General features: G+C 31.1%; 1 protein-coding gene across 1 annotated transcript in view; it reads left to right on the top strand.

Moving 5' to 3' along the window:
• The first annotated feature begins 19,657 nt into the window (after positions 1-19,657).
• The window catches only part of LOC128988740 (carbonic anhydrase-related protein 10-like), a 104,164-nt gene continuing 96,191 nt past the window's right edge, over positions 19,658-27,630 (top strand). The window contains exons 1-2 of the mRNA XM_054410338.1: positions 19,658-19,756; positions 22,783-22,916. Coding sequence (XP_054266313.1) covers positions 22,859-22,916 — 58 coding nt within the window. The 5' untranslated portion in view covers positions 19,658-19,756; positions 22,783-22,858. The remainder of the gene's footprint in view (positions 19,757-22,782; positions 22,917-27,630) is intronic.

The following is a 27,630-nucleotide window of genomic DNA, read 5'->3' as shown; positions in this document are numbered from 1 at the left end:
GAGATCAAACGAGAAATTCTTACGTATACTGACGTAAGAAAGAAAAATTAATGGAAAATGCCTTAGAATCAATACATGAGTCAAAGACCACTGAGAGTTTGAAGCATAAATCTATCGGGACAACATTTCATGATCGATTTGGTATAGGGATGATTATCGACGAAAAAAGGAAAGAAAATAAAAAGATTAAAGAAAAAGGAAGGATCGCTTCAACCAAGCCACGTCCAAACTACAAGTCATCTGATTCTCACGTTATGCCATGCATTCGTCCACCGCATGATGCAGAGTCACATAAACGTGCCTGTACATCTGAAACGACAAACACTAAGCGATCAGATAAGAAAGTAAGGCTCTCTTCGGAGGTATCAAAAAGCAAATCTCTCAAAAGATGTATCAGCTTTAACATACAGCCTTCAACGATTGGAAATGCCCCACCAGTCACGGCTATGAATACAAATAAAAAGAAGGCAACGAATGAAAAAGATGCTATAGAAAGTTGGACTGATATTGTTAGGTTAGGTAAGTTTAGGTTAGGTTAGGTTAGGTTAGGTTAGGTTAGGATAGCAATAGAATAGCAGCATTGGGAAAATTATCTACGACGGAAGAATCTAACCCTCACGCCGATATTGCGAACGTATTGTCATTGCCTAACGTCATAGTAGGGAATGTGTTTGTCAGTCCTGGTACGACAGAGAGTACACCTTAATCCAATGAAAAGCCTACATCGGAGAAAACGCTCAAATCTAACGACAAAACACATACTAGGGAGACAACGCCCTTATCGACAATAACAACAACGACAATCCTTTCCAATGGCACGCTTACTAATGATACAAAAAGAAAACCCACTGACAAGCCTACACCGGAGAAAATGCCAATATACAAAGAGACACATACCGAGGAGACTACAACCATGTCTAACGACAAGGCTACAACACAGCTTACCTCCACATCTAATCAAAACGTGGCACACGTGTCGACTCCTTCGGACTTCAGAAATAAACCTACTGCATCATCACACATGACACCTGATGAATCATTCTACTCTGATGATAAACATTGCTTTGTTGACACCAACAGCAGCATTGATAATAAAGAACGCGACACGTGTGGAGAAGGAATCCGTCTGAAGAGGTGGCAAAAACCTAGGACTGCTACTGGCGGAAAGCGAGGGGTCGGTCGGGGTATGGCGTCTACGCGGAGAGTGTTGAGTGAGAGAATAAAAACAGGGGCTCTAAAACCGTGTCCCTACTGCGGAAAACGGAGAATATCCCACCTGAAAAAACACCTTTTGTCCATGCACAAGCAGGAGTTTGGAAACAGTGAGCATAATGCACTTTTAATGCAAAAAAGAATAGCTAAAATTTTTACCAGTCATGGAATCTCTAGATACCCGGAATGTTACATCAAGGGCCACTTCGGAATCATTGCAAAAAAGTACTGGTGAGTTAATGTTCAGTTTATTTGACAATTAAAAAAACAATTGGGATCACGATTATGCGTGCAATTTTGAATGCATATCCATCAATTTCATACATGATACGAGCATGATATACCTTAAGCTTGTGTGCATCAATAATATAAGTTAGGAAATAAAAATTAACGTTATGGTTCAAAGAAGAATTGATTTTTAATTTAATCTAGCTTTTTACGACCATGAAAGGTGGATAGTAGTTACATGATCGGGTAACAGATAGACGTATTTATTAGATTTTAAACTGTGTTACAGTTACCTAACTGTTGTATTCACCTTTCACTACAGTAAAGTGATTAACTTCAAGTTCTAAAAATAAGGTTCCATTAAAAACAAATTAAATGTAGTTCAAACATCTTTGAACCAATAAGACAGATGAATTTTACTTAAATTACATGGGTACAAATAAATGTACTATCAATAACTGCAGTTCCATCACCTTGTTATTTAATTTCTGTTAAGGTAAATTAATTGAACTGTAGTTGCTACTATAAAGTTAGAGTTAAACAAAAATCTAAATATAAACTTGTTTTATCAAACAAGATAAGCAATTAAGCATATCTTAGTTATTTTAATGGTTTTCGATATTGGATATATATTTATTGAATATTAAGTTTAACTTTTATTTCTAAACAGCTTAATTTACTTACCAATAAATTAAACTGATAAGTTAAAATTGTATCACTTAATAATCAATAAAATCGGGAGCTAAAAAAAATTAATCTTAATATAAAATAGCCCTATTTTAAATAGTGCTTTCTGTTTTAAATTTAAAATATGTGAGTTTAAATATTTTGTTCATAGCTAAAGATGGTCAGCTAGATAAATTTAAATTTAAAATTGTCAGTTTTTGCACTGTTAAACTACAATTGCGGAAAGTAAGCGTGGATATATGTTTTAAGTGTTATAAGACGATTCTTTCATTTACTTTCCGCAAATTTAATAACACGTACAATGCTAATCAATAAGCTATTTAAACTACAATTGTTTGAGTTTTTAGGAAGAAACTGCTGAGTGGACTCGAGAGCTGCTCAATTCAGGTTATTCCTCATAGGACTCCCTTCAAGCAGATAATTGAACCAACCATGCCAGTGTATGAGGTGGCGGAGATGACTATCGAGGAAGACGACCATGATAACAACAATGATGACATAGACGATTCAAAAGTGGTAAGCTTAATAAACCTGTCACTTGTTTCTTCACCAACTATAGTTGTATTACTTGATCGTTGTCGTAAGTCGGAAAAATCGTTTAACGGACAAAGTAACTGAAATATCATCAGGGAACAAAGTCAAACGATTCAATTTTAATTAAGCTCTAGATAAAACCCTCTTTTTAGATTCTCCATTTCGTCTTATTGATAGTAAGGTTTAAAACACAGAAATGTGGCACTCAAATTGACAAATATTAGTGAAATGATTTCCGCATTAATACAGTTATAACATATCCTTATGTTTAAGTTTCAGAAGCACCAGCTGGAGAAAGGTGGAATGGAGCGCTCTAAGATGGCCAATCTTTCCCCGGTCCAGCTTCAGGACTCATTCGTCCGTTCTCTTGTCACCTCACCATGTCTACCTGAACCACAAGTCAATCAACACGATTCACAATCAACACTACCATGCTCTTCATCACCGACTGAATCTTCACCTCACACGGTTACACAGCACACTCAAACAAAAGAAACGAGCCGACAATTGTGTACGAACAACTCGCAAACTAAGTCAGAATTGTGCTCCTCAAAAGTCAATATCCGTTTATTATCGTCATCACACCACTCCACAACACTACGATCGCTTCAAAAAACAGCCATGTCATCTCCGTCCCAAATGCTCTTGACCGAGCAACCAATAGAAATAACAGATGAAGAAGAAGAAATCCCAAAAGTTAATTTTCACAAGTCAGTTAAGACTGCACGAGATGCACTAAGATCCGCAAAACTGGACGAAACCGGACCTTTCAATGAGCAACATTATTTTATTTCACAATTTAACAGTAAGTGGTCAGCGATTATAGGCGAAGGTGGGAAGTTAAAAACTTTGAAAAATCAACTGAAACAAATTCAACGAATGATGTGCTACTCGCACCAACGGAGAAGTGGACACTTGACCGACCCTCACGGCTTGAAATGGAGGTGTTATTTACAAGACGTTGAGTCTCACATTGTATATTGGAACTAATTGAAAGTAAAAGCTGGATTCAGTGCCGAAACAGTAAAGAACTACATCCGGACCCTAGAGAAAGCACTTGAGGTTGGGCTAGAAGAAAGTCTGATGAAGGGATGACCAAGAGTGACAGAAGATTCTAATCAACCATCCAGGGTTCCATGATGTCCCTAAAAAAGTATCAAAAGAGAAACAGTAGGGGAATTTCAAAAGAGATTCTTCGTCGAAAATATGATAGAAAAACCTCTTTTTCAAGGACAGCGATGACGTTAAACGATGTTTGCAATCCATTGTTGACCTCACTTTATCGTTCTGCGTTGACGAAGCAGAAAAGAACTTGCAATATTTGGAAAATTCCGTTAAGGAAACTAGGGTTCTTAACACTAAAGTTATGAAAGTTAAAAAAGGAGACGGTACAAGTTCAGTAATACCAGAAACGCTCAAGATACAGACCGCTTGGTTGAAAGTCACTCATTGCCTATCTTCTATCATAATGGTTTTAAATGGTGACCGTCCAAGTGTGATAGCCGGTATTAAACCATAAAAAAGTTTGAAAACAAAACAAAACCATAGAAGAGTTTGAAAATGGGGTCGTTGACAAGGAAAAAACATATGTCACCTTCTCGGTTAAGGACCACAAGACTGGCGGAGCATCGTTAGCAGACGTGGCTATCCCTTTGGAACAACACACACTTTACAGACGATACAGAAAACTCAGAAAAGTGATTACACATGACGAGACTAAGGGTAGGTTTTTTATTAACTCTGAGGGAAAAGAATTGAAGGGATCATCTGGCCCTCTGAAATTTATTAATAAGAAATTAAGAAAAGCCAACATCCAACCACCCCTGACTCCCACCATTTTGAGAATGTGTTATTCCACGATGGCCGGCTCCACGAAGGATAAAAAAGTAAAGCAGAACGTAGCTCGTCAGTTGTGTCACACAGAATCCACTGCCGATAGGTTTTATCGCCACGCCCACACTGCAAGAGCAGTGAAACAGGTGAACATTCTTAAATGTCTGACAGAAAATGATAAAGGCCTAGATGTAGAGGTGGAATAGGAAGTCGATCCGTGGTCACTGGTCAAAGGACAAAAACACAGACTAAAATAACCGAGATATTGTGAATATAACTAAGGTTTTTTTGCATCTGTATTGCTAACTAACTAACTAACTAACTAACTAACTAACTAATTAACTAACTAACAACTATTAACTACATTAACTACTAACATTAACTACATTAACTATTAACTACATAACAGCTATTAACAACAATTAACTAACTAACTAACTAACTAATAGTATTAGTTGTTTATTTATACACTACCTAAAACCAAATTTATACATTTCTACGCTTAACAAGGCTCTCTTTTGTATGTTAGTGTAATGTAAATAGTAATTTATGCTCTTTATCCAATGCCAACCATCAATATTTACATTTACAAAAATAATAAGGCTTTGTTTGTTAGCATAATGTGTTGTAAATCATATTAGTTGTTGTTTATCAGACATAAAACATTTATTTTATTGCTTTTTCAATAAACTAAACTTTCTTTTGTATCCTTTTGGAAGCGTAAATATTAGTGTTTGTGTTTCATCAAGTACATTCAATTCTAACTTGGATTTTCTGAATATGTATTATTGTACTTCGTATTGTGTGTCACTTTTCTAATGATTTCAATCGATTTTAATGTTTTGAAAATAACTAATCTCTCGTTTGTATAGCTATGTATACAACGTTATGTACAGGTATGATTAGCAAATCATATTGTTTGTCATTTATTTAATAGGTACCTACTATAGTTTTAAATGTATAGTTTTTCAATATAGCCTATGTTAGCACACATCAATATTTGTTTCAATATTTTGTCAATTTCTCACTCAGTTTCGAATCAAGATTCACAATACACAGGATCAAACTTGACCAATACTTGATCAACCTTAATAAAAAATTGATCAATAATTGATTAATACTTGATCAACTTTGACCAATAATTGATCAAAACCTGACCAACCTTGACCAATACTTGATCAATTTTGATCTGGAAATGTCCCATAACCAGATCAGACCTGATCAAGTTTTGATATTTTTTGATCAAAATTTGATAAGATATTTTCATAATAATTCCAATGTTTTCTTTTTTTCTCATGTCAACAGTAAAACATCACCTGGCCATTTAACTGCAATAAAAATCCCAAACGGCGAAATAACAATCATTGTTTCAAGCAACACTTATTTACTTATTTACAGACCGTGATACATTAAGAGCTTTATTACATCTGGTCACGTAATGTAAGTCATAGCACTAACATCGGGTGAGAAATAATATATAGCTCACAGCTGTGACCTTTTATTTAACCAGCCATATTCTTAATCAACATTGATGCTTGATCATCTTTTCCAAGCAAGTAAAGCGTCTAGTGTAAAGCCTTGTATCTTTATTATTCCCTCGCACAACAAAACAGTAATCTTTTTTGAGGAATATAGAAAATGTTGATTGAATACTATTTGAAAGGTAAAGTATCAAAATATATCCTTTCTCACAGAGAAGTAAGATACTCAACTAAGATGTGTTCGTATCTAAAGATAATTATTCAGCTGGCCTGTTGTTTAAAGATCTAGCTATAGAGTCTAATGGTATAGGATAAAGCCTTCCTAAGACACCAGTTGGTGCTTCCCACATCTGTATTGCTTTTGTGGAGAGAAACTGCTCTCTTGTGTTTAAAGTGGAACTAAGACTTGTTTTATTGTTGTATCAGGGTGTTAAATTTAATGCAAAGGTAAATTTTAAAATACTTACACACTAACTGCCTGCTATACTAACTAACTTATTTTATAAATATTTCTTGATTTGATATTGGAAAAAAAACAAGAACTAAATGATAGATTTAGCATTGAACCAATAACGTTAAGAATAATAATAAGTTTTACTTTAAAATCATCATATAAACAATTATATGATAACAAATTTGGTTCTAACTCCCAAATTTAACTAACATGTGAAACGTTTTGGTGGATGAATTTAAAAAAATTCTTAGTTTGGTTGTTAATTCCCTAGACCAGAGTGACAGGTTCAAACCACAAAAAATAATACACTTTTGAGATATTACGTCAATTTTAAAGTTCCTAAATATTTTACTTTTCTTCCATCTAAATACCCTTTTTAGCGGTCTATTATAAATAGTGTATGATATTTGGTGAAAAAACTACAAAACCATATCCAGTATAAAGTTATGGAAAATATAGTTCACATCTTTATGTTAGTGACACGTAAATCAAATGGTAAACCTATGTACATAACCATAGTTTAAAATTGTCATGACTTAAATACCCTCTTATTTAAGTAGCTGGCAATTATTGTCGATTGCTTGATAAAACACTAAATTTATTAAAGTTGAACAAAACGCTTCTTCTAATATTTCATTTTTATTTCCAGAGACGATGCAATGCACAACAATCTCTCTCCACCTCTGACTCATTAATCTCCAGCTCCACGATTGCTCTTTCGTCACTCCTCCGGCGATTTATTGTTGTTTTCAGCTTTTTGTTTGAAAAAAAAAAAAACAATAGTTCAGATAACATATAATAATGTTAATAAAGTTTTATATCAATTTAAAAATCTTACAGCGTGTTCACATTTAAACACTGCACTAAGTCCCACACAGTGACACCAAAATTGGCAAAGTTGTGGCACAACTGTGGTCAGTGTAATATCAGAACTCTAAAGCACTGTCTTCTCAATTCTTGACGTCTACCAACATTTACGATACAAGAAATAATTTATGTAACTGCAACCATGCAGTGTTAAAACTAAATTCGATCCGTAAGGATCTTTGAGGCAAAGGTGTGTAGTATTAAAGACCTCTTTTGTTCTATCCATTTTCCGGATACATTAGCAGCATATGTTTCACTCATTGAGGATACGAAGCACCGATTATCTAAAAGATAAAAAATTATTAGACCCAATAGATTTTGCTCAACAATACAATTAGTCTGAATATAACCTAGGTTAGAGGTTAAGTATGAATAAATTCTTTCTATTTTTCTTCGTTTAACGTGAACGTTTAACATAAATTTAAAACTGTAAAATGTTAGCTATAATTTTTAAGTATGATCTTCAATTTCTATGGTTTATTCATTAGTAGCACTTTCTTTGAGTGTTAAAATTTTCCTAGCAAAGATATATAATTTCCTATAACTAATCTTTGTAGTTATTAAAACTCTTGACTAACTCATAACTTACAAAAAGTTACTTGCTCCTATCAGTTCTTCAGAATGATGCATTTCGTCAACCAAATAACGTGTCGAATACACTGCAAGACAATTTTTCACAACGTGAATATTAAACGCTCAATTTCGTCAGTAGTATTAATTTAATGTGCTATAAAATGCATAAAAAATTTCTGTAAATAGATTTAAATCATATTCTCTTTTACAGTTCTTATATTTTGTGCCAGGTATAAATGAACAATATTGTCGTTTATTGAAATACACCACGTGTGAATAAAATTAAAAATTGAATTGCTAACCATACACGATATCTCTGCGAATGGACTTTCAAAGCTTCGCTTGAACGGAAAATATTTTAGGTTTCCCTCTTTTAATCTATATAGAATATTTTACGCTAGGTTGTATCCATAATGTTACAGCTTCAAAATCTGAATCCAACAGCAAAATCTTGAAAAGAAAATTAAAAGAAACCTCACATAATATATTTTATAACAAAGGTTTATAGGAAATTAACTTTTTATATGTAAATCATCACCTTAAACACTTATTGAGGTGCCTTGAGTAAACAAAATGTAAGTATTTTGTATTGAAGTAATTCTTATACTACGTATTTATTATGAAATGTAAAAAATAGGGTAAAAATACTAAAGTGTAAAAATTGAGTTTTTTTATCATTTCCGATAAATAAATAATTTATTTTATAGTAGGCCTATTATAAGTTTAATAAACCATAAGATAATTGCCATAGCGTACTCTATCGTATAATACATTACTATGAACAATATGCAAAGTACAGAGCAGTAATGCTAGAGCTATATTACTATAAAAGTCAGAAAATGCAAAGACTCTTGCGTTTATCTAGAAGACATACAAACAGCATGATATATATCAGAGAGAGGTTTAGTGACAGACGCGGCTAATGGTAAAGGATAATGGCTCACACTTAAGGACCAGTTGGACTTTCCCACGTCCATCCTGCAGGATATATTGGACCTAGGTGTGGATACGATTCCTTCCGCTTCTCTTAAAAATACTCGAAATCCAAAGTAACAATATAAAGACCAATAAATTTCACTTTTCTACAAGGATAAAGACTTTTGAGATTCTTTTAACTGACTTTTATAAGGCGTTATTTTTAACCCGTCGCCCAAATTAAAAGTACTGTGAGATACATTTTAATGACAAAACAATCTTATATTTTGGTATTCATGTTTTCTTTACTTCATTGTCAAACAGCTGATATGCGTTGTTGCATAGTTATCTATGAGGTTTGATGTTTAATGTTATTGGGAATTCGTTGAAAATTAAGACATAACATGGTATTTCCCAAATCTCAAAGAGTTAAAATAATACGTTGGAAGTAAATCATTGGGGTTATGCTAATAAAAGTTTGAAATTAGGTTAAATTTTTACATAATCATAATATTAAGGAAACAGAATCCGTAGTAAACAAAATAAAGCCCCAACTTCCTTACTGAGTGAGATTTTCACTTAAATCTAGATTTTTCTTAAATTCGGTTTGGGTTTCCTTAAATTTTTTTATGTCAATAATAGTTGATTTATTAGTTACTGGAACTACGCGTGGAGTTTTGATTTCAAACCTTTCTTGGTGTAAAACCAATGATTTACTTTCAACGTATTATTCCAACTCTTCGAAATTGGAGAAACGCCAAGATATGTCTTATTTGCAATTAATTAATTCTTAACCTAACCTAACCTAACCTCATAGATAGCTATGCAACAACGCATATAAGCTGATTGTCAATGAAGTAAAGAAAACAGGGATACCCCGAGGTTAATTTGTTTTCTAAATGTGTCTCGCAGTACTTTTAATTTGGGTAGCACGTTAAATCACCCTGTATTAATTAAAAGTACAAAGTATTCTTTGTGGTCGGTTACTAGTTTCAATGACTATTTTTACGTCTGGCACGTTTTTCATTTCAATTCTTTAAAAAAGTGATGGTACATAATTTAAGCTGAATATTATTTCATTAAGTTGATCTCTAGCTTTGTTCCTGAATTAAACAATTTTTTTTACTTAACAAGAACCATTAATAACATAAGAATGATTAAGGACATGTAAGCCCAGTTTCGAACCGTCAAAAAAACTTCTCACTGCTCATCATCATGGAGCCCGGAAAATTATGATAAACAGGCTCTTTAATTCTAACTATTTATAGCCTAGTGTACGACTATTGATTTGTTTATGATATTTTACTTATAATTGGCAAATATACTGTATATTACATAATTATAAATAATTGAAACTCACACAACATCATAATCTTATAACAGTGTAACATTGAAAATACATGTACAAATGCTAGGAGGGAAAAGGGAGCAACAGCAAACAATCAAACGCTTCGGAAGAGGAAGAAACCTTCGTAGTAGTCTAGAGAAATAAGAAAAGTAAACTAAATAAAATACAAACATTTGGAATTCAAGTTAGACCAGAGAGAAAACAAATATTTAATAATTAACTGTGAATAAAAGTAAGAAAATTTCTTGCAATATGGTAGTCAGTCTTTACCACTACTGTTAAGTGTATTAATAACGTAGTATTTATAGGGTTATTATATGTGTGTAAGTTTTTATAATAATTAATTTTACCTGAAGGTTCATAATGTACTAATTAATTTTAACAGCCTATATTATCATTTAATATTTAAAATAACTACAATAACACTTGTAGTTTAAAAATATCATGTTTACATAACATAGGGTTTTGTAAAAAAAATATACCTGTTCGTTTATGTAGAACTCTGTCTTTTTACCAAATACAAAAATGTGAAGAACTCTAGTTAAAGAAATCAATATTTTAAGAATTTACAATAATTTTATTTAATTGAAAAGTAAAATATTAAAAAAAAACCTAAATAAATTCAAAAATCTTAACAATAATTGTATGTTTAATATATAATATATTAATTATTGTCATGTTTAATAAAAACTGATTTCAGACCACTATTTTTCATAAAATTTTAAGTGTGATATATTTAAAACAAGTATCATGCTTCGATGATATTTTAATCAACTTAAATCCAGCCTACTCGAGAGTGTTTGGCATGTAAATGTTGACGATCAGAGTGAACACATTTTTAACTAATTAATTCCACTGGTCGTTCGTTCCCTTATTGCAAACTTTTGCTTTCTAAAATAAAGTAAAATAAAAGAGAGAGAAGTTAACACGGAGCGAGTAATCTCAAACATAAAGACATATTGAACAGTTGATTATCACGTTATGTATAAATATTTTTACGCCTTAAATAAATCATATTAAGAAGATATTGTAAATTAATATAATAATAAAATATAATACGTATTGTATTGCGTAAGAAAAGTATACTTTAAAAAGAATATATTTAAAAAATATAAAACCTTATCATGTAATTTATGATTGCCACGGTAAAATTGTCATATTTTGGTTATTGATATACAACAAAGATTCTTTGTTGGAAGTTCATTGTTGGTGATTGTGAGTGAATGTTGTTCATAGGTTTATTGTGGTTATTTTCCATCACGATGGTAAAAAAAAAAACACAAAAAAACAAAAAATACACAACGTTTTGGGATCTGGAATCTGATCCCATCCTCAGATGAAAAAACTTAACTAACACATAACAACTAACAATACACAAATGCCCAATCCAAGCTGTAATACTGAAGCAGTAAAAAGAAAAAAAAACAATACGAAGATTATTAGCTACATGAATGTCTTAAGTATAGTTATAACATTTTACAATTTCAAAAGAATATTATTTATTTTAATAACTTGTTAGGATTGTTTCTACCACAAGATTTAGTATCAATTGTTAGCTTAGGTCAGTATTAATATAATATTTCTGCCAAACTATTTTTTTAATTTTGTTTATAATTTGTAGTAAAAGTAATGAACAATTATCTCTAAGTTCATGGGTATTTATTTGCAATACTGCTAACTTTCTGATATATAACTGGTGAAAGACTCATGCATGACATTAGCAAACCAAAAAGCAAGTTAAACTTTAAGGGCTGTAACTGTTTTGGCACAATTTACGGAGCTTTTGACAATTTCAATGGAAAAAAATCAACAATCGCTAGAAAAGACAATAAACCTCAACAGGAACGACGAAAGTTTAATCCTGGATCTAGAGATTAATGTAAGAGAAATATAGGAAGATTTCTATGCACTGCTTCTTATAGAAACTCCCTCGTTTATTGGAAGAAAACTGGATTTTACATATAAATATTAGTATATTACTATTTTTCTAATTTTTACCAAAAATACAATTGGTATAGTAATTGTTTTAGAGAATATTCAACGCCGTTTTAGCTGATCATGATAAATCAGAGGTTATAATATCATACTCTTATGCATAAAATATGTTCAAAAGATAATGATAAACATAAGATGATGATAATTATATTCAAAATTCTTTATAGCTCATTTTCGTCCTGTAAACCAATAACAAAACGAAAATTTTATCTATTGATACTATTTGTTTGGGATTTTTCTTTTAATTCTAAGAAGTACTCTTTTAATAGGAAAGATATTTCTTTTTATTGAAAAACACCAAAGAGCGTACGATTAATGTTAACCACCTACCTAGATTAAACATACTTGCATAAAGTATCAAAGGCGATTTTCTAGAATCGTAACTGAATGCTGTGAGTTAACAATAAACTTTAATACAGTATAACATCCACTGTTTGATTGCAGTCCTGTATCTTTTATTACCTATGTGTTAAAAATAAAGTCTAGTAAAAAGTCTGAGAGTTCTCCAGACTAAATGTTATTATTCTTTCGATAAATTTTTAACAAACGTGTTCATATAAAAGACTTTTTATAACTGTATCTTACATTAGACAAACAGATTATTTCAAGTGGAGATAGTTTTGTTGGAGATGTGAAATCGATCTTCTTCGCTAAGAAGGCTTTATATCATATCTCAGCCAAAATCTTTGCCCCATCATCCTTTAACAATAGCGCTAAGGGTTACTTCGGATAAAACAAAGACTTTGCCACCACAGCGTTAGTCTAGTGTAGGGAAAGGGGTGTAAAGTTATAAAGCTTGACATTCAAACTATTTTATTTTGTTTTGGTAACGTTAAACAGGATTGTTCAAAATCAAATTGTATTAAATGTTTTTTTTTATTTCTCTCAAATTAGCTCTGAAAAAAAACTTCGTTTTTTCCAGAACAACATGGCAATGGAATTTTAAAGGCCACTGGGACAGAGCCCCAGGGGAATTTCCCTCGTTTCTTTTTTGATGGCTAATCTACAGACCAAGACCTTTATTTAGACACTACTACCGCGTTCCTATGCCCAGCTGTTCTCTCAAATTAGTGTACACAAAGAAAACAGTTTCAAATTAATATATAGATAAGCTAATGTGACTTATTCAATTTGTATAGTCAGTTAGATAACAGCTAATATCCCCTTTGCATGGAGAAAGCCTACATTTTGTTTTAGGTCTCTATAGGGTATTTTCACAGAACACAAGATTCTTTTCTGTGTAGAAGTAGGGAGAGTAAAAGCATTCACTATCACTGTTGTAAGAGTACGCTTAACTAGATCGTGATTTGGAAGAATATGGCATTGTGCAGTAAAACATGTCATCTCTGAAACAAAACGTACCGACAGTAAAAATGAGTTTAATTCGTCCGAACCAAGTTATTGCTATTACAACATTACTGCAGACATTAAAGGTACGTGCTCAAGTCAAATGAACTGGGTCGTAACTAGTGGTTTATCTTTTATTTCCGTTACAAATCGCCACCTTTTAAAACCATTATGAAAAGGCACGTTGTAAACATGGTTCAATAATGACAATTTATTCCGTATGTGATAGAGTCACGTCCGAAAGTAACCCTGGTAAGAGATATTTAAACTAGTTTAAAACCGGGACCACTCATCATAAAACAGTAAAAATAGTGAACATTTGTTTTAAGGTTTCTTCTAGACCATTTTGAAGAGCTTAAAAAAAACAAATAATTCAGTATATTGAAGTGTTTTTGTATGGTTTTTGGTTACGGAGAAAATTATAAATTAAAAATTCCCATGTTATTCTTATGGAGAATAAGTAAACTTTTGTAGTTTGCTTGTTTATGCATATATTTGGATCAAACTTAACCAATCTATTTATTTTATACTAAGCTATTAATATTTTACTAAAAAACACATTTTATTACCCTGTAGGCAGCATACCTAGGTACTCGTTAAACCTAATGTTATTTGAATAGATTTAATTGAAAATCAAATCCGGCAAATGGAAATTCGCTTAGTCTGTAGGTTTGCTGCGGCGGGGGTATTAAGGTTTGCCCTTGCCCGTCCGCAGAAGCCTGTGTGTCGAAAGTATCCAGTAAATGGTGAGCTGGTAAAGTAGGCAGTGACCTGGATCCGAATCCACAACATCGATGACTTGGGCCGGAAGTTGGTAGCCCTACCGACTGAGTTCACCAATGAAAATTGATTTTCATTTTTCTAATATCAGTACAAATATATTCCAAGGTAAATGACAATACTATATGATATAGTTATGGATATATCGTAGTAGTTTTACTTAATTTACAGATCTTGGTTTAATTTACAATGCAATTTACGGTAAACTAAACTTGTTTAAGATTAAACTTGTTGTAAAAGTACCCTGGGCTAAACTATGAATGTAGCACGTCCGTTCCTCAGTTTGCCCCTTGAGGGTAAGATAAAATGAACTCATTTCACTTGCATGTACGATTTCTAGTAGTTACACCAGCTATTGGTAATTTCAAACCTACATGTGTGATAGAAACAAACTTACCGCATAAGTTATGTAACTAAGTTTCTAAAGTAAAATCATCCATGCCGCTAAGCAATACATATGTAATGCAAACAACAAGTTTGTAGTCTTAGATTGAGTTGAACAACAAAATCACTTACTTCAAAATTGAATAATTTACGATAAAACTAACACAACCATAATGTGTCTGTTCCCTGACACTTCAATATTTTTAACAATAAACAGTTTGTTGCAAATAGTAAGTACAAATATATTAAGTTTCTTCTTACTGACAAAGCATCACAATTTCAGTGTAGCTGCCGCAAATAAAAGTGGAGCACCTTACATACGAGTATTGTAAAGTTTTACAGCTTAGAAAGGTTCTGAGGTTGTGGAGGAGACTCCTATAACCAAGATAGCTGTCCTGCGATCCGTGTAATGTGGAATCCAATGGCCGCATTCTTGTCCCAAAAGGTAGTAAAAGACTCGGTTGACGCTCTCCTGTATAGATTTTTATAGCTAACAGTGATAAAATTAAGAGATAAATGTTGGGTATGAGTGATGAAATAACAAATGGGGTGAGTAATACATGTAATTTCATACAAATGTTAGTTAAAACGTGTAACTTCAATGCATAGCGAATATTATTGTATTTTTAAACATACTTTTAGTTATAATGTATAAAAAAGAAACAGTGCTGTTGTAACAAATAAGAAATATGACATAAAGCTAGATTACATTCTATATCAAGTAATGAGTGGAGTCAATAATCATACCTTTAACCTACCAAAAATTTAAACCACTTACAATACCGTGCATTAAAAATACAATAAATACATATGAAATATAAGTGTTTTATTGACAAAATCTCTGAAACAAAAACAAACCTACCTGTTAAAACAACACTTGCCGTTAGTAAATATATACAAATCATGGCTAAGTTGACGAACGATTTTCCAAAAGAAAAAATAAATAGAATTATTATTGAGATAAACATACTGCTTCGCAATTAATTTATACAAAATTAATTTACTTAAAAGGATATTTTCCCCATAAGACTGACTTTACTGGGCTATCCAAATAAAGCTTGTAGTTTAAATTGAGGTATTCAAGAATCTAAGCAAATTAATTTATTGAACTCATTGTATTTTTATAACTAAAAATATATATTCGTGAGAAACTGCAATTTGAAAAACCGATTGGTTTTAATTTAAAGACTATATTTGAACTTAGTTGGCGTTAAAGATAGTATCCTATAGAGAATAGACAAAAAAGATAACAATTTTCCATAGTACAATGTGAAGTAGGTCTTGGAATCCTGAGAGATTCATTTAAAATCATAGTTCATCTACAGCTAATCTAAATCAAATGCAAAAATAGACATAAAGACGAGATATTTGGAATCAATTGCTTGACAGGAGCCAACATGTTGGATAAACGTATCGACGGCGGTTGAATGAATGATTGAAAACTTCCGCCTCATTGATATGTGATGAACGATATGTCAGAGTGTCGAGTGATGTTGTATTTTCGTATTTTGGTAAACATTCGTAAATTCCGTATTTATTATAGACATAAGGGTTTTTGATACATCGTGTAACTGTATTTTAAGTACAATATACTGTTACATAAATTATTTTTATTAGTTTTCCGAGGTTAAGTGATACAATTTTCATTCTTTGCTTGAATCAATTGTACTTGTGTTGAGTAATACAAGTTTATTCAGTGTCTAAAATTAGTAGGCCTATACAGGGTGAATAAAAAGTCAAGACCCCCCCTCTAATATTTTTCCAAGTAAATATACAAATATATCCTTTTGGTGGTCGTGCAATCTTAGCAGGAAGTTTCATTTGATGATTTTGAAATTTTTGAGTGTTGAAATTAAAGAATGGTGAAAACTAGAGGTCGCTATCTCTTCTCTATCCGAAATGGTAGCCCATCAAATGTTTGGAAAATCAATGGTAAAATTGGTTCGTGATGGTAATATTGGCTACCATTTTGGATAGAGAAGAGATAGCGAACTCTGATTTTCACCATTCTTTAAGTTTTTGTAAACACTTCAAAATGAGGTGTCACTTGATGGGGGTTTACATTGTACAATTTTTAGTTGCCCCCCAAATCCCCCCTTTTGGGGGGACACTCAAAAATTTCAAAATCATAAAATGAAACTTCCTGCTAAGATTGCACGACCACCAAAAGAATATCTCTGTATATTTACTTGGAAAATATTAGAGGGAGGGTCTTGACTTTTTATTCACCCTGTATGTAAATTATCTTATATCGAAGATTTTTCAACGGCTTAATTGTTTAAAAGTATAAAAGTCAAAGAAAATAATTTGTATTAAGCTGTAGAGACAGTCCAAAAGTTGAAATTCAAAGTAAACATCTTGCTTACATTTACGTAACAATTCTGTTAATCTCCATGACATTTCAGAATATTGACATGTAATATTTTGGATTAAGATCTATCAATTGAAAACAAACTATGTATTTATTTTTTGCCTTTAAGTTCTTTGAATAAAGTCAAATATTTACGTGTTATTTACAATCACTGTTAGTGATAATAGGATAAAAACACCAAATCACTAAGGTAAATTACTAAATAACAAATGTACATTGTGCATATAATATGTGTAGATTACATACATTTATTGAGTTACATACCACTTTTTCAATGCTTGTCATTACACGAGTTCTGCTGAATCATACCATATTAGAATATTTCACCAGTGACATCCATATAGTTCAAGTTAGGCCTTTAAATATAATTTGAATAAGTTTAAACGGGCTTTCAAGAATAATTAATTAGGGATAATAATATATTTACCATAGTAAAAATGTTATGTTGTTATGTATAAGTAATAAAACACGACGATCGTCTTTTGATAAGACTAAATTGATTTTAATCAAATGCTTTACTAATTTGTAATTTATATAATTTCACATAAACATTTTTTAGCGAAAATAAGATAAACCTTGAATCTGCTAGGTCTGTGATTGTAGCGAATGGACCTTCTTTCAGTTCCAGGCTTCCTTTCTTCCACGTTTTAACCTATATAATATAAGTACATATTGGAAATAAATTGAATGTGTTTATTGGTATCTGTGTAGCTCATCGTCACAAGTAGTACGAATTCCTAAATAAAGCGAACGCTGGGGAAATGAAGCAATGGCGTGTAGACGAGCCATATCTCTTAAGACAGTTGATGTTTCGATGGAAAAGGTCAGACACACCCATATAAATCTACTTTAATGTGCGATTCTTCATGTTTATAGCTCATGGACATCACGCTGTGGTGTGTGTAAGTAGCTTAAAATAAGTGTCAAAACAAGTTACTGGCTTACTAGACTATATGATTAAGCCAAATCCGTTATGAACATAAATCCATTAAGAACCTTAAGAACATATTAAAAGGCAAAGTGAAATTAATCACTTTTACTCTACCTGTAACAAATTATATCTTGGAAACCTCTCAAAATAAAATCTATAATATAAAATATCCATGAAATAGTTTGTTCCAATAGGTTGGTCATAAATTGGCCAAATATGTAAAAGGAGGCAAAAAAATAACTAGCTGATAAAACGTGTGAAGCCGGTTTTGAATTAAGCCTGTTTAAAGCTAGTACAGGTAAAACGTACCTCAGAAAACGAAAAAATTGGTCCGTTCATGAAACTTGCAGTAAACGTAGTAATTACCATTAGGTTTTGGAATCTGAAGAGTCCCTAGTGATTGTGGGGGTGGAAGTACCATTTAATGGGGGTTATAGTTTTTGGGGGTAGTGATTTTGAGAAAATTTTTATTTTTGGGATCCAAGAAAGTGGGGGGTCGTTTTCTATGTTTATTATGATGCAGAATAAAAATAAGCATAATAAAATCAATACAACTGGCTGTTTATGAGAAAAAGACTAATTTATTCATGCAAAACTAAATATGACAAATTAATTAAGTTAAAATAATCCAGTTAATATAAATTATTGCCAAATAATTGATCATGAGTTTATGTTTTCAACTAGTGTTTTAGTATAATTTTACCTGTACTAAGCCAGAAATGTTACTTGTTTCTTTTAAAGTAAATAAAGGTTTCATTTTGAGATGATTTTGCTAACCAGGATGTAAGTGCGATAGTTGATAGTAGACATTATTTGTTATGTCCACATAGCTCGCAGTTGTGAAAAGTAGTATACAGACAGTTGACACCAACATACTTTGGCGTTACCAGAACTAAACGCATAACTGTCATAATGATTAAATTAAATTATTTCTTACTTTAAGATGTTTAACCTGGTTATCCTATTTCAGTTTTAGATTTTGTGTTAATTTAGTTGTATAGAATTCAGTAAATTGTTATGAATTAAAACATAAAACTCCTTATTTTAATTTCATGAATTTCTAAAGGGTTTTTAAACAAATCGAGATGAACAGTTCTTCATTTTACTTCAATGTTAAGATGTCAATATTAAATTTTTAATATTTTTTGAAAATTTGTATTAAAGTTAGCAGGCATTAGAGTCAAAACTAATAAACTTATGGAAACCCACCTCTAAATCTAAGGTTCTTTTGGTCCATTTTTTGTTTCCTTGATAGACATTCATACTATTTAACATGAGGTTCCAAAGCGTTCTTGGTTCATTGATCATCGAACGATTCATTGGTTACAATACATGACATCATTGCTCCGCTGACTAGCTAAAATGTAGAACTTGTCTCCACAATTTACATGAATCGTAAACAAATTCGAGTTATCTACAAATAAAAGATATAAAGTCAGCTACAACTAAATACCCTAAAGTGTACTACCAAACCTAGCCCCTAATCCCTAAATATTTAAACGAGACGAAGTTGATTTAATACCCGGAAAGCGTCAGAGATAAGTTTAAGGGGAAGACGATTGTTAGGAAACCGAGCTCAGTTAATTTACTGCTTAATCAACGGATAATTACGCTACTCGGTGGTGGGCCGGGGGGAGGGGGGGGCAGCTGAGGGCGCCGGCGCCCCACACGCTCCTCCCCTAGAGCCGCCTCTGGCTGGAGCCCTCACACGGCGTCCACGCGCCACCCGGGCAACACGGAACTTTCGTCGCGGGGCGCCCTGAACATCGCGAGTGAGTGTGAGTGTTGGGTCTGGGGAAATTGTTTGTCTTGAGTTGTAAGTTATGGTTTACCTTATTTGTTTATATATTTATTTAGTTTTCTAAGGTGGTTTGCGATTTTAAAAAGGGCGTTTTAATGATTTTAGATGTTTTTTTGTTAGGCCGTGAAAGTATCTATTAAACTCTCTAATCAATTGCTAGGACTTTGGGTAGATTTTTAACAGTTTCCTGAATAACTTGATAAACTTTAATTTTTTATTTTTTTATGTGTTATATTTTCTCGATATAAATAAAAAAAAAAGTGGCACAAAGTATGTAGTTTACGAATAAATGTAGGCTAACGATTGTTTTAGGAGTCAGTTTTATGGTAGTTCCTTATTAATCAGAGTTTAATGAGAACTCGTAATATTTAAGAATAGTCAAGTTTAAGAATAGTCGTATGGCTTGTTGAAACAAATTACGTTGCACTTTTAGTTTTGCAGACTTAAATTTGGAAAGTTTAAATTGAATAATATAATAAAGGGTTAGTTATACAATGTTTTTTTATAAAAGTAATCAAAATTAACAAATATATATAAATATTTTAATCCAATATTCAAATCTAAAATCTAAGATATGTTTCTAAAACATGATAAAATATCATATGTTATCCTTCCTGATGATAAATATATCTTTTGAACGATGGATTGATAAAATCATACTAAACTAACTGCAGTGCTAGACAAATCATTTTTATATCTTACTACTCGGAGATCGGAATGGGCGTTATTTACCTACAAATCTATTCTAATTCAACGAAAAGTCAATATATCAGTTAGAAAATACTTACTGTACAGTATATTAACTTATTGTCCGAACTATGAATAAATGTTATAACAGAAGGTCAATGTGGTGAAAATTACAGTTTGTCATTTTGTTTTATTTGGGGCTTTTTACTTAAACTCACAATGGAATATTAGTCCATAAAGGATATTCTAACAATTTGTTATATGATATTTGTGACATTAATTTATCAAGAATAAAAAAATCTAAACTTTAACTCTAAAAAGAAAAACAAATCTTTCTTAATTCATTCTTAAACTAAAGATATCAACTTAACGACAAGCCTAAATAACATTTGCATTCGAAAAATTAACTGTTTCAAACCTGGCCAACTAGTATCTTAAAATGTATAATCAATCACGAAATATAAAATGGCAGATAGATTATATCTTACTCAACTAGACTTCAATATACGCCATATTATAAAAAGTTATTTTGAATTATTATTAGTTGAAAATGTAATTTATCATTACTAATTAACAAATGACAATTATTAAACCATTTTATATCATTTTGAAAAATTTGCTTTTTATATTTCAATAATTCTAAGAATTTCATATAAGTTAAAGGCCATTGATTATATGTAAACAATAAACAAATGGAAAATAAATAAAACATATACAGTTCCTTCTATTAATTTTTAGGGAGATATTGACCTTGCATTAAAAAAACAGTTTATTTTGTAGAAAAATATTGACATTATAAAGCTCCTAAGGAATTGCATACAAAATTGAAAGTTGGTTTTAATTTAAATTCAAATATTATTTACCCTTTTCAATCATAGGTTGATAGCCTTAAGAATTATTTAAGATAAAATAAATAATCACTTTAGTCATTTTTGTAATAAAACTTGTATGGATCAATGTTGTCATTTTATCAGGTGCCAAACAGGAATCAGAATTTCGCCTATTTCGTACAAATTTTAAATTAAGTTAAATTATAAAATATACATTTTTATTTAAAATTTAACTCACACCTGAACATTTGAATTCACATAACTTATATCTATGTGATGTATTGAGTATAGTTAAATGTATATTTATGATTTTTAACTGCGTTTTAGGAATATATATAGTGATTCAACAAAAGCCATTATATGTTGGTTCATGGTTTCATGAAATATATATTACTGTTGCATACAATTCTCTTTAAAAGAACGGGTGTTCTTTTTAAACTGCACTGGATTTTCAATATTTATATTCAATTATTTGTATAAGGTTTTAAATTTGTTTTTACAAGGACTTTTATTAAAGTAGAACTTAAATATATAATTGGAAAGCTTCTTTACTTAGCAAATTTAGATTCATTCGCCTAAATGGATTTTGGAAAAACATTTTAAGTGCTTATGAATGTCAAATTTATCCCCAATGTTTACACATTAGATTTATAATAGCAATATCTATATTTTATACATTAGGGACAAAAACGGCGATTTTTTAAATAAAATTATAATAGTTTATCATAAAAAAATAATGTTTTATTTTTTCTTCAAAATAGTCAAATAAACATGTAAACCACAAACAGTTTTTTTTTTATTTTTCTTGAGAAAAAATAAGCATAGAATTTTCTTTGTAAGAACTATGGCTTTATTAAAAACAAATATCGGGGTTTTAAGCTCTACGTGGTTGCTGTAATAAAGATCAGACACTTCATATTTTAAACAAAAAATAAATAAAATAAAAATTTTTAAAGCAAAATGAAAAAATTTATCATCCCCCTTTTTTGTTGTCAGATTTTGCTGGTTTTTAAATTCAGTGAAGTTTATACAGCCCTACACATTTAAACAAGATTTCGACAAAACAGGACCTCAATTCATTTTTCGAATAATAACGTTTACGGACACTCTGGAAACTTTTTCCAAAATAGAATTGACTGTAAAATTAGTCTCACGTACTCATATATTTATTAAAAACTTCCGCTATGCAAAACAAAGTGGGCATAGCCTGGATAATTAATTGCAAATTAAATATTATTTTATTCTTTATTGTTTTTTTTACCACTCAAAATCGGCAACGAGTTAACCAACACACCGCAGTACTTTCTGGACAACACATTTAAGCACACTGCAACAATAGTAAATAGTTTTTAACGATAATTAAAAACTGTTTTTATTCATCTTTAGTCAATCACATTGGTGAAGCTCCTTGAAAACTTTTTGTGTCATATAAAGCTAAAGTGTATTTCGAGCGTAAGAAAGTTTTGTTTCGAATCAGTGAATCAAAGTGGGACGGACCAAAATTAAGACTGGCTTTGTTTTCAGTTAGTTTAAAGTTTGCGGAGCAAAGTGAACAATAAGCAAGGTTTTGTCCCGGATCCGGAAGGAGCAAGAAACCACAATGACTTCAGGAGCAGCCATCTTGCCTGTACTTCTCTACGTCTTACTTCAACTCTCAGGTAACTCCATCCCATTGTGATCTGTTAACGGTTTATAATTTTAGGACGAGAAACTCATTGGAATCCTAGAATAATAAGTAAAATTTTTCAGTATGGTATACAAAGATGAAAAGTTTAACAATAAATATCTAAAACAGTTCTTTAGATACGAAATTAGATTTTAGAACTACTTAAATAGGAACAAAAAAATGAACAACAAAAAACTTTTCTACTGAAAGGAGGAACTACCAAAAATAACATTAAATAGGACCGGTTATTATAGTGATATGAAAGTACTCTTATCTATTGATTCTTAACTATTTTTTCAAACTTTGTCTAAGTTACGGCTGCCAATGTTTTTATATTCCCAGGAAAATCAACTTGATAAGGCAATTTTAGGAACACTATTTATTATAATCGGTTTATAAGCTTATACTGGCTGTTTAATGTTAAACGTAAAATGTTTTTATTGCAGCTACGAAAGATATCGTTTTATGATGAGATGCTTTCTGTCGTGCGTATAACTAACTTAAACTACCTCTTAGTATTTTCAACTACTAACTATTAAATATAGTAGTTACAAAGATATTTCGTTAAGTTCAAAGTTAGTGTAAAGAAATAAAATGTAAGAATCACTAATTGTTTGATTTAGTTTGTCTAACCGCCAATAAAAAATGGGCGTAAAATTATTAATTTTATAAACTAAATTAAAATGAGTGTGTTTGTATAAAATCAATTCAGAGGGTCGGGTTTTGATTTACCGTGCATCCGGTTCGACGGCTGAACTTAATCTTTTAGGCTGGTTATGTTGAATAATGTTAATATAACTGGTGATTTAATGGTTAGTGTTTTTAAAATGTTATTAATAGCAAACTTGCTTGTATTATTGGTGACGAAATCTGTGAACCAAACCATTAACATAAGAAACAAGCCAGACATGACAAAGATGTGTAGCCTTAAAAAAATGTACTTGGGTTTACTATACTGGTATCTATTAAACTAAGTTACGTCTGTTTTCCACTATATTTAATAAGATTATCTGTAAAAAGCGTACGGTTGTGGTTTTAAAATATTCATCTACGTACAACTAACTCCAATAATGCCGACCATTTCAAACATTGATTGGTTGTGGAAAGGTAAATTAATTAAAATATGAAACAAAAATACACCACAATCTTATGAAAATATTTAATTGGTTAAATAATTATCAAAATAATAATGCAAAAGTTTTTCATTGTTTTGAGTTGTAAATTGAAAACCTCCATCTAAGACCAAACAGTTCAAGTTATGCTGTAAATTTGTAAAAAGGTTATATTGATTACTATAAAAGTCAAAAAGAGTAGAATAAAGATATTCCAATTGAACTTAATTGTGATATTAATTAGGCTACGATTACTATCACACTGCGATCAAGCAATAGCACAACTCTATTTCCATTGCATTCAATTAAGGTATGGAAATTCCCGCAATAAAGTATCAGAATGATAGATTGTTATGGCTTATGCATGTGTGTATGTGGGTTATGGTTATTAGAACAGTAATGGTAACATTTTAATTAAGATCCTCAGATCAATATCTGGCCGAGAATAGAGTATACAAGGCAACCCACACGGGTATTGTGTAGAGCCAAATCATGTTTACATGTTATTTATACAACAATAAACACTCATGCCAACTAGCCATGGCCACGGTACCCGCTCAGGAGGTGATTGACGTATCTTTAGTCTAGTTTACGTTTAACTCATATAATTTAAATCATATAAGTTAAATTTATTCACCGTATTAATGTGTAATTTACATATAACACAAACAATCTACAATACCCCCGTATAATACAGGGTAGTTAAGATACAGTCACGTTGATAAATTATTAAAGCGTTATATAATAATGACATATTATGCTTTTTACTTTACATCGTATGGGTTAAAAACTGCAGGTTGAAAAAGATCAACTTGCTGGTTGGTCAAATTGTATGAAACATGTAGCCTAAAGATTTTAAAGACTGATCTAAAAAATAATTTAGAACATCTAGTATTTTACTACCTATGTATATTTTAATAATCGGTCATATTACTGAATAAATTAATGCATCAATTATTATAGCATTACACATAGTATAAATAAGTCACCCCTAAGTATGTCATTTCATTTTTAACTAAATGCTGAAGTTGTGTCAGAAACGGTAAAAGTTTACAGCTGTTACGTTAAGCAAATTATATTATACCAGAAGCTAGTTTAGAATGTAACCGTCGGCTTCTAGAAAAAAAAATCAAATTAAAATTCAATTGTTTTTATTATATAGAATTACAACAGCTTGGCCTTACCAAGGAAAAAAAAACTTGTCGGCGAGGTCCAATTAATGCATATAGCTAACGAAAAAAGATTATTTTTTTACTTATTTTCTAGAACAAAGATTCTTAAATATACTATTTCTACGGTGGTTTGTGGCAGGCACCTTAACTTGAAACAAAGTAACAGGCAGCACACTAAAAAATGTAAATGTAATGACATAAGTAATTACTTTATAATCTATGGAGTACTATTTGGATTGCTTATATATTTGGTCCTCTTTGTTTTTCATGGTTCGTAAACCATGTTTGAACTGTTTTTTTGCACTGCAAAGGCGGTGCCAAGTTCACCTTATTGAGAAAAAAATAAAAACATAAAAAGTCGTTTGAACATAACCTCTCCTCACTGTTAAATGCCCATGCATGTGCATTAACACAAAGCAGAGAAAAATACAAATAATAATAATAATGATTAGGCGTCAAAACTAGTTTTTCTTCCCTATAAAGTATTTAACTGTGTTGTGTCCTTGACATAGTGGGTTTGATGTGTGTTTTTTAACGTGTTTCATAGTGTTGTGATTGTTTTCCAACAAAGTCTCAGCCTAATTGAAATCCTGGTTATTGTCGATGCTGGTGTACGGAATCCTATTAAGTGTTTCTAAAAGTGTCTAGGTTAGTGTGATTTTGTGTCGGTGTGCAGTTAGATGCCATCCAAGCCTAGTAATTTCTGCCTGAATCAGATAATTAAAACTTAATAAAAAAACTGAAACCCTAAACTTATGGCTTCGACATTACATAGTTCTCAAAATTATCTTTATTTCAACACAAAAACTATGAAAATCCGTCAAGTGGTTGATTCAGAATAGTGAAAGTCACGTTTTAATATATATGATGATAATATTTTTAAATTTCCCTTAAGGCACTTGTTATGCCTGTAATTTGATGTCCGTTATTACGCTTGGTTTGTCAGGTATCTGATTTTAAATAAATTATTGTTGACGATGTATTATTTGTAAGATACGGTTATATTCATAATCCATATTAGAAAATACACCTTTATAAATATATAACAGGTGTTTGTAGGGTTATTTTACTTTCTTTTTTTCGAACAAAAGGTTGTGTGAAACTTTGCAGAATTAAAAAGTTTCAAACATTTCCTAGTTATGGAATCGCACAATTTTTTTAAGCCATTTATCCTGAAAAAGCAATAGGCCTATTACTAATCGTGCCTACGGTTTTATACCATAAAGATAAATATTTTCACGATAAAATATTTAAAAATCTAGAAAAATAACGCATCCAAAATAAGTTTTATGAAATGTTTTAATGACTGGGCAAATGTTTAGCTAAAAGATGGTATTTTATGCTTTTCTTAATTAATTAAGTTCTAAATTAGATCAGTTAGTGTAAACTCCGATACTGCAAAGGTAGGCAAACACTAATGTTGAAACTGCATCGTTTCGTCATCAACAATGAGTAGTAATTAACAGTTCTCGTCAATAATAGAGGACTCTGTGTTTGAGTTTGGTTTACCGGCAAAAGCACTGATTGTTTAAACCTACTCGAGTAATACAATAAATATAAATTAGTTGGGAGTAAAAGGGATTTTGATGGTTTTTATCATCCTAATGTATCAAAACAGACGGTGAAAACATACATGATTTTTTTACATTTAAAGAATATTTTTTCGAAGTAGCTTCAATACATAGTTCATTCAAACATTTATATTATTTAATATATTTACCCGGAATATTTAACCAACCTAAGTTAATGTTTTTATTCTACCATCAGATAGGCAAATTAACAAATTATTTATTTATTCAAAAATTGCCATGCTACAAATATTTTGAACTGATTTGTTATGATTTTGATAAAGAAGTGTTATTTATGTGATACATAAAATAATTCTTAAAAACAGTAGAATTTTAAAATATATGCTTTCTTATAACTACTTTTTTAACTTTATTAGTGCGTTTACCTGGACTCACTTGTCAAGTATAATGCATTTCAGATACCATTAGTGAATTATAATCGTTTAACAATTAAAAAAAAAAAATTACAGGTACTTTAATCTTTTGAAAATCATTTTGGGAAATAAATGATACCTAAAGTAATTTTACCTGAAATTAGTTAAAATATTTTAGAAAAAAACAACGTCCTATTGTCAAGTATGCACTCCTACAACTGGTAGGCAGTAAAATGGTTCTAGGTTACCTTTTTGTATCTCGTTCTCTAGGTTACTATTTTCACTATAAATGTAGATATAAAAGAATACCTTGTATTTGTTAAATGATGTTTTATACCATACAAACGTGTTGGTGAAATCGAACTCTACATATCTTGCGTACCAATCAGACTAACTGAATAGAACTCTCAACTTTCTTGTGTTAAAGTTTGAAAAACCTGTTGGGAAACTTTGCAAATCTTCAAACTCTGGGGATCGGTT

This window comes from Macrosteles quadrilineatus, unplaced genomic scaffold (genome assembly GCF_028750875.1).
Source record: "Macrosteles quadrilineatus isolate MER2022 unplaced genomic scaffold, UCM_ALF_1.0 Scaffold_3__2_contigs__length_128488019, whole genome shotgun sequence".
Lineage (NCBI taxonomy): Eukaryota > Metazoa > Arthropoda > Insecta > Hemiptera > Cicadellidae > Macrosteles > Macrosteles quadrilineatus.
The sequence above is the reverse complement of the archived record's forward strand: the minus strand, read 5'-3'. Positions and strand labels throughout refer to the sequence as shown.